This window comes from Engraulis encrasicolus, chromosome 21 (assembly GCF_034702125.1).
Source record: "Engraulis encrasicolus isolate BLACKSEA-1 chromosome 21, IST_EnEncr_1.0, whole genome shotgun sequence".
Classification (NCBI taxonomy): domain Eukaryota; kingdom Metazoa; phylum Chordata; class Actinopteri; order Clupeiformes; family Engraulidae; genus Engraulis; species Engraulis encrasicolus.
Genome location: NC_085877.1, coordinates 40944248 through 40955527, shown reverse-complemented (window position 1 = coordinate 40955527; position 11280 = coordinate 40944248). Strand labels below are relative to the sequence as shown.

The 11280-nt window shown below is 38.2% G+C and overlaps 2 protein-coding genes across 3 annotated transcripts; both read left to right on the top strand.

The window, feature by feature from the left end:
• On the top strand, positions 1–2765 carry LOC134437226 (oocyte zinc finger protein XlCOF6-like). 2 transcript variants are annotated; one of them, XM_063186726.1, is made up of 2 exons: positions 1–617; positions 1358–2765. In XM_063186726.1, the coding sequence occupies exon 2, from the start codon at positions 1497–1499 to the stop codon at positions 2145–2147; it is 651 nt and encodes a 216-aa protein (XP_063042796.1). In that variant the 5' UTR covers positions 1–617; positions 1358–1496; the 3' UTR covers positions 2148–2765. The 2 variants fall into 2 exon arrangements, with proteins under 2 accessions (XP_063042796.1, XP_063042797.1); XM_063186727.1 differs by having other exon boundaries at positions 1337–2765.
• Positions 2766–6889: 4124 nt separating this feature from the next.
• LOC134437220 (gastrula zinc finger protein XlCGF8.2DB-like) lies at positions 6890–9488 on the top strand. Its single transcript, XM_063186720.1, has 2 exons — positions 6890–6990; positions 7823–9488. Exons 1-2 carry the CDS (start codon positions 6924–6926, stop codon positions 8887–8889), a joined length of 1134 nt encoding a protein of 377 aa, XP_063042790.1. The 5' UTR covers positions 6890–6923; the 3' UTR covers positions 8890–9488.
• Positions 9489–11280: the final 1792 nt, after the last annotated feature.

Below are 11280 nucleotides of genomic sequence, written 5' to 3'. Positions count from 1 at the left end.
GTGGACATCTTGAAGAACAGATCTGAAGTTTTACTTCATGACCATGCGGGAGATTAAAGAAGAAGACTTTGATGATTTTCGCCAAGAGTATTCAAGTCGACCTCGAGAGGATGATTCAACCAGCAAAGAAGAAATGAGTCCCGCAATAAAAATGGAAGAGTCCAATGTGACAGAAAACAGTCATGATGGTATGACGTCTATCAGGAAGGAATCATCCCAACTGGTTACAATAAAGAAGGAGATCAAAAAAGAAGACGTTGATGATTTTCTCCAAGAGTATTTGTGGCAACCACGGCAGGATGATTCACCCAGCACAACAACCTGCAAAGAAGAAATGAGATCTGATATGGACATTAAAGAGGAAGAGATGTCCAATGCTATAGGAAACTGCTATGATGGTAAGAATATTTCCAGCAAGGAGTCAGAATCATCCCTACTGGTCACATACAAAAAGGAGATCAAAAGAGAGGACTTTGAAGACTCCTCGCAGAGAACACAAGAAAATGATGAAACAAAGTCATCTTTCTATAAGGAAGAAAATTGTTCATCCGTGGATATTAAAGAGGAAATTCACCATAACCTAATCGTGAATGGCAAAAATGCCATGTCCCCTACAAGTAAGTTTTATATCAGAAAATGGTACAGGTGGTTGAGTATTCTCAATCCCATTTAACCCTTGTACAATATCCTTGTTTTTATTTTGCATAGAAGGTGTTCAGGTATTTTTGACACGAGCATATAGAAATTTAATTTTAAAAGGGGAAAAAAATCAGCTCATATCCACCCTCGCTACCTTCATCATGCTTGTGAATTTTATGGGTTTGTTTTTTCAGTTTTTTGTTCCTCTCAAACATTGAGCTTCTTCAGTGAAAGAATGATAACTGCTACTATTTTTTCTCAAGCAAAACACTGAAGGCGGGTCAAAAAGACCTTTACAGTAGGTTAGGAAACTAGCCCCACTCTCCAGCCTTTGTTTTGAGTCTTTGGATGCTAAACGACAGTTTGACACAATTTGAAAAACAACGGATTGTTCCCATCAACAATCTTCTTAATGATTGGGGACCGACTAGATTTCCACATTTTTAATCTCACATTTAGTCAGGCTTGCTAGGTTACCTGAACAACTTACAAGGGTTAGAAATATGTTGCCCTTAAACCTCCCTGATGTACACACATTGTAATTTGAAGGTGAAATATTTCCTTCTTACAATTGTGACCATTGGTATTAATTGACTAATGTGATTGCAAAAGGAGATAAATGAATGTGAAATGTTTTGAACAGCTTATCAAACAAATACAGTTATTTTTTTGTTCCTTCCCATCTTCCTGTTCTTAGATATTGTCTTTTTTTAACCAGGTGTCCCTGCGGTCAACATGCATGATGGGAGGACACTTCAGTGCACCACATGTGGAAAGGTGTTTAAACATGCAGGACATCTAAGGAGACACCAGAGGCTTCATACTCATTCTGGTGAAAAGACTTACCCTTGTAAAACATGTGGAAAATATTTTGCAACAAATACACTCTTCAGGTACACCTGAAAATTCATACTGGAGAAAAGCCTTTCCCATGTACAGCATGTGGAAAGACTTTTCTACGAAAAGATGTTCTTCAGAGACACCTGATCATTCATACTGATGAAAAGCCTTTTCCTTGTACAACGTGTGGAAAGGATTTCACAAAAAAATGTGATCTCCAAAAACACCTGATGATTCATACTGGAGAAAGGCCTTTTCCGTGTATAACATGTGGAGAGTCATTCAGAGATGGAAGCACTTTAAGAAAACACCAGATGATTCATACAGATGAAAAGCCAAATACATGTAGTATATGTGGTAAGTCCTTCAGAGAAGTAAGCAGTTTAAAGAGACACCAGAGGATTCACACCAATGAAAAGCCTTACCTTTGTACCACATGTGGAAGAGCTTTTAGAGTGGCAAGCGATTTAAGGAGACACCAGGTGATTCACACTGGTGAAAAGCCTTACCAATGTGCCACATGTGGTAAGGCCTTTACACAGGCAGGTAATTTAAAAATTCACCAGAGTACCCACACTGGTGAAAGGCCTTACCAATGTGCGACATGTGGAAAGGCCTTTACACAGGCAGGTGCTTTAAGATATCACCAGACGACCCACACTGGATAAAAGTCAATGTAGTAGATTGGTCAGATATGGATGAACATTATTCAGAATGTAACATTATTAGAATGCTTAATATGTATCTAACATTATTTCACTGCTATAACACGAAGGAAAAATGCAATTTCTTGAAAGGTCTTTTTAAGTATCTTTGTGTGCTCTGACAAGACAATGGTCCTGAATACTTTACTTCCCTGTTACCTTTAAGACATACTTTTCAAAAATAGCTAAATAATTAAACTGCTCTCTATTTAAAATAACATGCAGAAATTCGGACCACCACTTAGAAACATTGTTTTAGACATCCTCTCATGAATTTAAGGATATATGTTATTTTGTTTTGAAGAAACATGTTGTATGTGATTCCATGTAAAATATGAATGTTTTGCACTCTGTAAATATGTACCACTATGGACTATATGTAAATGATTACTGTGTATGTGGAAGTGACTGAGACCACAAGTGGATATAGTAGTAAAAATATTTCCTTTGTTGTGTTTGCCCATGAAACATGTTATCAGTAGATGCTATTGTGCATATGCATATTTATATATCTTTGACTGAACCAATGTAATACCATGCTGAGAAGAGATTCTTGGCTGTAAGGTGCTTCTCCTGTTGCTATTAAAGAATAATGGATGGAATTGTGTTTGTCTTATTTGCAATTGTGACTAAGACTTATTCACCTCAACACACATTGCTGAGATAGCAGAGGTTCCATTTAACAGCATTTTCCTTTGCAAATCTACAGAAACAACTAAATAAATTCCAAAGGTTTTCAGAACTTTTTTAGAAGGCTGAACATACTGGAACTGAAGTAATTTCATTGCAAAAAAAAGTGTTTTTTTCTTGAAAGATTGAAGAGTTCAGATGCAAAACCCGCTAAGTGCCATTTCAGAAAATAATCTTAATTCATTTTTATTTATATACAAAGCTATACAAATTGCATATTTTTTATTTTATTTATGTAGTATAACTATTTATATGTATTATCAAGTACATGAATGTAAATAAAATCAACAACGGGGTTCTTTAAAAATATAGAAGTGCAGGTCTTCAGAAATGGAGTTAGGGGGTTTAGCATCTGAACTCTTCGATTATTTAATTATTTTTAAGACATAATTTACAAAAATAATAAGAGAAACTGATCTCAATTTGAAAACAATGGAGAAACTCGGACAACCGTTTATAAACAGTGTTTAGGCATCTTCTCATTAATATAAGGATACATCATGCTAATTTTCTTGAGAAAAAACATGCTGTGTATGACGCCATATAAAATATGAATGTATTGCCAATCCCGAATTCATCCGCAAACACACTCGCACAGATACTATTCCAGTTATGGAAAGGATATCACTTGCTTTCTAGCTTTCTTGGTGCTCACAGTCTGGGACTGTATTCAGTTTGGAGTAAGCTGGTCCATTTCAAAGGAGACTGGGCCAAGGACGACTGGAGCACACAGGATACGTTTTTCTGTTTTTATTGTGGTGAAAGCATGCCTCCAGGTTGTTGTGGAGAGTAATCAACAAGTGCGCTCCCCCATCCTCCTCCATGAGACTGAGGTACCCTCAGCGTAGTACCGTCCCGCCACACTGCTCCCTTGGGGTGCCATTGAGAGCTTCCCCCTTGCACAGGTGAGGCATAAATGCAATTTCGTTGAGTGCAGTGTGTGCACTTATGTGCTGTGGAGTGCCATGTAACAATGACAATGGGAGTTGGAGTTTCCCAATGGGCTTTCACTAGTAGCCCTAGGCTAGTAGCCTATATAGCTACAGAATGGGCAAGGGCCACTTTCACTCTGAGGACAGTGTGAAAAATTGTCATTCAAATTGAGTATCTTATTATCACCTTTAACTGTTCCCAGTTGTTGTCTTTATGTGCCACAGGTATGGTGCATTTCACACCTACACCCCATCCCGACTTAATACACCACTATCAAGATTCTGTGTGCCACACCATGGCCATCAAAATGGTGGACACTGCAAACAGTGCTCCCATTCAACGAGAACGTTTTCCCATCACCTTTAATTTTCCTCAGTATTTCTTTATGTTCCACACGTATCAATGTTTATGCAGAAGTCTGGGATAATGCATGTGTGTTAAATGTTCTTCAAGTCTTGTTCAAGTCTTCATCATGTATGCAAAGTGGCATGTTTTTCCGATTACAATCAGTTTATTTTTAGACATTATCGGCCAATCACGATCGACAGCCCATCGGTCAGAGATTCAGCAATTAGATGATATGTCACTCAAAATGTCCTCTAGTGTTCACTCAGTCATGTTACTGTAACACATCGCCACTCTGAAATGTTTGGGATTTACCCCAGTCAGTTCAACAGTTACATCACTTCTGCCCTTTTGAAGGACATGGGAAGAGCAAAAGCATGTTCCCTAAAGATCTGGTCAATATATTAATTTGTAAACTCACCGGCCACTACATTTTGAAAACCTGTTACAACTGCTCATTGAGGCAAATTTCTGATCAGCCAATCAAATCACGGCAACTCAATGCATTTTTGCATGTAGACAAGGTTGAGATGATCTGATGCAGTTCAAACCGAGCATCATAATGGGGAGGAAAGGTTATTTAAATTGCTTTGAACATGGCATGGCTGCCAAGCTGAAAGTATTTTATTTCAGGAAATTTTGATCAACTGGGGTATTCACACACAACTATCTATAGGGTTTACAAAGAAAGGTATGAAAAAGAAAAAAAGCAGTGGGCAGCGATTTTATGGGCAAAAACCCTTGGTTGATGGTATTGTTCAGAGGAAAATGGCCAAACTGATTTGAGCTGATACAAAAGGCAACATTAAGTCCAATAACCCCTCATTACAACCGAGGTATGCATAAGAGAATCCCTGATTACACAGGACGTCAACTCTTGAGGCAAATGGGCTATTGCAGCAGAAACCCACATCTGGTGCCACAGGACAGGAAAATGAGGCAACAATTTGGACAGGCACACCATAAACGACACTAGAAGATTGGGAAATGTTGCCTGTTCTAATGAGTCTTGATATCAACTGCAACACTCATGTGGAATGGTCGGAATTTGGCGTCAACAACATGAAAACATGGGTCAACCCTGCCTTACATCAACGTTTCAGGCAGGGGATATTATGGCAAAAAGATATTTTCTTAGCACAATTTTGGCAAATAAGTACAAATGTATCTTTGTTGGAATGCCACAGCCTACCCGAGAATTGTTGCAGGCAGTTCTGAAGGTAAAATGGGCTCCAACCCACTACTAGAGAGGTGTTCCTAATGAAGTGGCCGGTGAGTGAATATTTTGTTTTTCATTAATGACGATCAGGGTCGTAATCAGACATTTTTAAATACAGATCAAATAGTGTGTGCTTTTCTGCATAGTGTGCATTTAGAATGCTTCAAACACTTACTGTAAGACAAACTCTGCTAGGTTTGTTTGCATTAATCACTGCCTTAAGGATAACTGGGGGTGGCGTATGCAGACTGAATTTATAATTGTTGGTCATATAAAATACAGAGGACATGACCTCTGTGTCCCCAATGGTAGTTGCGGCCATGATGACGCTATGCCAGATAAGTCCTAACATATTTCTCTGGGGAGAGTATACCTCTTGACTGGAGTTTCATTCTTAGAGTCTTACTTTTCTCACCCATCACCCCACCATCACTTAATCCACCTCTATGGAGCGTCTGAATGCCAGGTCATGGCCATTCCCATGGACAGTGCAAACTGCTCGGTCATTCAGATGGAATTCCAATGCAAATAAGCCCATTCTCATGGCCCGCCTACAGCTGCAGCTCATTGGTCAGGTTGGACAAAGCTGAATCTCATTGGTCAGAACTGGTTCCAGCAGTCCTGAGGGAGGGGCCTCATCAAATCACAAAGATAAATACATTGAGTGAAGGCGGTCTGTAGACATCTTTGAGAATAGAAGCAAAGAAAGTAGATCTAACAAGAAGCGTCATTTTGTTTCTTTTCCGGTATCCACTTTATGTCGGGTGAACGCCCCTTTAGGAGACCTTCGGTTAGGAGACCTTCGGAGTCCTGAGGTTGAGAATCAATGAAGTCCCCTTAGCGCTGTAGATGGCGGTAGCGCCCGTCGTGTGCAAACACCACGAAAAGAGAAGAAGAAGGAGGGACAACGCCCCCTTAGGAGACCGAATTTTGAGCACTGGCTTTTGCATTGAGTGGGCGTGTTTCGATTCATCTTTATTAAATATCCAACCTCTTTGATAGAAGTAAAGCTTCAAAGGTCTTTTTAATCACCCATGGCCATGAAGGAGATTAAAGAAGAAGACTTTGATGATTTTCTCCAAGAGCATTCAAGGCGAACCCAAGAGGATGATTCAAACAGCAAAGAAGAAATGAGTCCTGCAATAAAAATGGAAGAGGAGTCCAATGTTACAGGAAACAGTCATGATGGTATGACGTCTATCAGGAAGGTGTCAGAATCATCCAAACTGGTTACAATAAAGAAGGAGATCAAAGAAGAAGATGTTGATTTTCTTCAAGAGTATTTATGGCAACCACGACAGGATGATTCAACAAGCGCAACAACCTGCAAAGAAGAAATGAGTTCTGCAATTAACATTAAAGTGCATGAGATGTCCAATGTTATAGGAAACAGCCATAAGGGTTTGAAGTTTACTAGCAAGGTGTCAGAATCATCCCAACTGGACACATACATGAAGGAAATCAAAGGAGACGACTTTGAAGACTCCTTGCACAGAATACAAGAGAATGATGAAACAAAATCATCTTTCTTTAAAGAAGAAAATTGTTCATCCATGGATATTGAAGAGGAAATTGACCATAACCTGATCGAGAATCAGAACAATGGCATGTCCCCTACAAGTAAGTACGTTTTATATCAGAAAATGGTAGAGGTGGTTGAGTATTCTCAATCCCCTTTAACCCTTGTACAATGTCCGTGTTTTTGTTAGATAGGTGTTCAGGTCTTTTTGATTGGGCATATAGAAATAATAATAATAATTAAGAAAAAACATCATAGCTTACATTCACCCTCATTAGTCATCATCATGCTTGTGAATTTCTGTCTGTATATGTTTTTTTTTTCTTCAAGGATTCAAGGATATTTATTTGTCATGTACATAGAGACACTTTCGTGTCACTTGTAATGAAATGCATGGCCGTTGCAAAACAAGTGTGCAGAAGAAGGGTGAAGAAGAAATAAAATAAAAATAAAAGGTGTGTGTGTGTGTGTGTGTGTGTGTGTGTGTGTGTGTGTGTGTGTGTGTGTGTGTGTGTGTGTGTGTGTGTGTGTGTGTGTGTGTGTGTGTGTGTGTGTGTTCAATCAAAGTAATTAGGAGAAATTCAGTAAGCAAATGGCATGAGGAAAAAAGCTCTTTCTCAGTCTTTCAGTTCTAGCTCTGTGACAGCACAGTCGCCTTCCAGATCTCATTTTTTTAAATAGTCCATATCCTGGGTGTGACTGGTCTTTGAGAATTGTATGGGCCCTAGATAGCACTCTCTTTGTGTATATGTCTTTCACGGCAGGCAGAGGTTGACGAATACAGCACTCAGCAGAGCGGACTATCCTTTGTAGTTCTTTCTGTTCACGCACTGTGGCGTTTCCGTACCAGGTGATGATGGACCCTGTTAAGATGCTCAACTGTATTCATTCAGCCTGCTTAAATACTGTTTGTTTGTTTGTTTTTTTATCCAGATGCCCCTGGTTTGCCCCTGCAAATTCATACTAGAGAAAAGTCTTTCCCATGTGCAGCATGTAGAAAGACTTTTCTACGCAAAGTTGATCTTCAGAGACACCTGATAATGATTCATACTGGTGAAAAGCCTTTTCCTTGTACAACGTGTGGAAAATCTTTCAACCTAAAAAGTAATCTTCAGAGACACCAAAGAATGCACACTGGAGAAAATGTTTACCAGTGCACAACATGTGGAAAGGCTTTCACACAAAAATGTAATCTCCAAAAACACCTGATGATTCACACCGGTGAAAAGCCATTCCCATGTATAACATGTGGGAAATCGTTCAGGCAAAATTATAGTCTTCAGGCACACCTGACAATTCATTCTGGAGAAAAGCCAAATACATGTACAACACGTGGAAAGGCTTTCACACAAAAATCTGATCTCCAAAAACATGTGAAGGTTCACACTGGTGAAAAGCCTTTCCCATGTATAACATGTGGAAAATCATTCAGAGATGGATTCGCTTTAAGGAGACACCAGGAGATTCACAATGATGAAAAGCCTTACCCATGCATAACATGTGGAAAAGCTTTTAGAGATGCAAGTCATTTAAGGAGACACCAGGGGACTCACACAGGTGAAAAGCCTTACGTATGTGCCACATGTGGAAAAGCCTTCAGCAATAGAGGTGCTTTCAGGACACACCAGATGATTCACACGGGTGAAAAGCCAAATACATGTATAACATGTGGTAAGTCCTTCAGAGAAGTAGCCTCTTTCAGGAGACACCAGAAGATTCACGATGATGAAAAGCCTTACCCATGCATAACATGTGGAAAAGCTTTTAGAGAGGCAAGTGATTTAAGGATTCACCAGAGGATCCACACAGGAGAAAAGCCTTACCAATGTACCACATGTGGAAGGACTTTTACAGTTGCAAGTACTTTAAGGATTCACCAGATGACCCACACAGGAGAAAAGCCTTACCCATGTAACACATGTGGGAAAGCATTTAGAAAGGAATGTAATTTAAGAAGACACCAGAGCACTCACACTGGAGATAAGTCAATGTACCACTGAGTAGATTGGCCAGGTATACTGTATGTAAAGAAAAAAAAAAGTTGGCAAAGGTTTTTTTTTGTAACATTAGAATGCTAACATACTGTATCTAAATTATTTCACTGCTATAACATGAAGGAAAAATGTGCAATTTTTTGATAGGTCTTTTTTAATTTAAATATCCTTAAGTATTCTTGTGTGCTCTGAGAAGAAAATTGTCCTGAATACTTAATTATCTCATTACCTTTAAGACATAATTTCCAAAAATAACAAAATAAATTAACTGATCTCAATTTAAAATAACATGCAGAAAATTTGGACAACCACTTAGAAACAGTGTTTTAGACAGCCTCCCATGAATTTAAGGATACATGTTAATTTTCTTGAGAAAAAAATATGTTGTAAGTGGCTCCATGTAAAATATGAATGTATTGCACTCTGTTAATGTTTATCAATATGGACTATATGTAAATGATTACTGTATATGATGAAGTGACTGAGACAGCAGGTGGATTGAGTAAAAAATATATCCTTTTCTCGTGTTTGCTCATTGAACGTGTTAGCAGTAGATGATTATTGTGCATATACACATTTATATATCTCTGACTGAGCCAATGTAACACTATGCTGAGAGGAGATTTTTGACTGTAAGTTGTTTCTATTGCTGTGATGATTAAAGAATAATGGATGTAATTGTGTTTGTCTTATTTGTACTCATGAGGAAGACTAATTCACCTCAAAACACGTTGTTATTTACATTTTACATTTTACACGAGGTTATTTACATTTTCCTTTGCAAATCTACAGGCAACATCTGTGATTAAATCCAGTTTTTTGAATTGTAATGCAGAAGAAAGTTCAGATATGTGTTAAAAAAATCAATTCGCAAAGGTTTTTGGGAACTTCATAGGCTAAACATATTACAAATCAAGTAATTTCACTACAATAACCTGAGGGGGGAAAAAATGCTTTTTCTTGAAACATTATTCCATTACTTTGAACACATAATTTCCAAAAATAATAATTCAACTGAATTTGGAAAAATTGAGAAACTCGGACAACCACTTAGGAACAATGTTTAGGCATCGTCACATTAATTTAAGGATACATCATGTTAATTTTCTTGATAAGAAACATGCTGTATATGTCACCATGTAAAATATTAATGTTTTGCCAATACCAAATTCAACTGCTAGCACACTCGCACAGATAATATTCCAGTAATATAGCTTAGGAGCAATTTCCATAGCACAAGAAGATTGCAACAACCAAACTGTGTTACCTCAAACAAAACACGCTTGTGTACACTAAAAGCCTATTGCCTAAAGCCTTTATAATATGCAACTGAGACAATAGCAACACATGGGCAACAACAAAATTAATGAAAGCTGTTTACTTTAACTGTAACTCAGTAAGACAGACAACCTCAGTCTTGTCATATTCACCAGACGTTTACATGAGTTCAAAAACTGCATCTTGCTTGATGTTGGAAAGTGAGGTATGGCTTCTCTAGCAATCATCAAACAGTGAACCTAGATGAATGTAATGCTCGTAGAAAGCCATAATATATGGTTAACATGAAATGACATCAGACGCAATCCAAATGATTTTGCTTCTTGTTGCGATAGGCAAAATGAGGGAAACAGGTCCTACCTGAGTTCAGCTAGCTTCTGTCCATGCTTTGTAATTACATGTTGACATCTCTCTCAGCGAAATTATAGAATTTCAATTATAAAGACATTAAATTAAAGTTAGGCGTTTCTGCCATCACTAATGTCAGAACTATCTCACACCCCCTCCACCTAATCCCCCTCTATGTATCTGCAGAATGGTCCAATTTCGTTTTGTGCAGTGCGCAGTGTTCACTTGTGTGCTGTGGAGTGCTGTGTCACAATGACAATGGGAGTTGGAATTTCCCAATGGGCTTTCACTAGTAGCCCTCGGCTAGTAGCCTATGTAGCTGCAGAATGGGCCATGGCCACTTAAACTCTGAGGACAGTGTGGAAAATTCTGTCATTCAAATTGAATATCTTCTCATCACCACATGTATGGTGCATTTCACACCTACACCACATCCCCACTTAACCCTGTGAAACCTGAACCATGAAAGCAATGAGAGAAAATTATATATTTTTGGAATTTGCTTCAATATTGGTCCCTTATAAGAAATGTAAAAAAAAAATTCAAATTTTTGTTAAGGTCACTGAGATATTTGATGCATCATATATGATGCATCAGGCTTTAAAGGGAATGAAAATTCCAATTTCATGACCATTGAAAAATGACTTTTAATGCATTTGCATCTTTTTTTTAATTTAAAAAAGTTGTCAGACAATTTAATTTGAGGATTATCTTTAAATATTTAGTGAGATCCTGCCATTTTTTTAAGCCTATCCTTGTTTTAGCAGGACC

Excerpts from the sequence above, each read along its gene's own strand:
- LOC134437220 (XM_063186720.1), top strand. The coding sequence starts at position 6,924 with ATGGATATTGAAGAGGAAATTGACCATAACCTGATCGAGAATCAGAAC. Across the intron at positions 6,991-7,822 it reads CAATGGCATGTCCCCTACAA|ATGCCCCTGGTTTGCCCCTG; the intron begins GTAAGTACGTTT and ends TTTTTTATCCAG.
- LOC134437226 (XM_063186726.1), top strand. The coding sequence starts at position 1,497 with ATGTGGAAAATATTTTGCAACAAATACACTCTTCAGGTACACCTGAAA.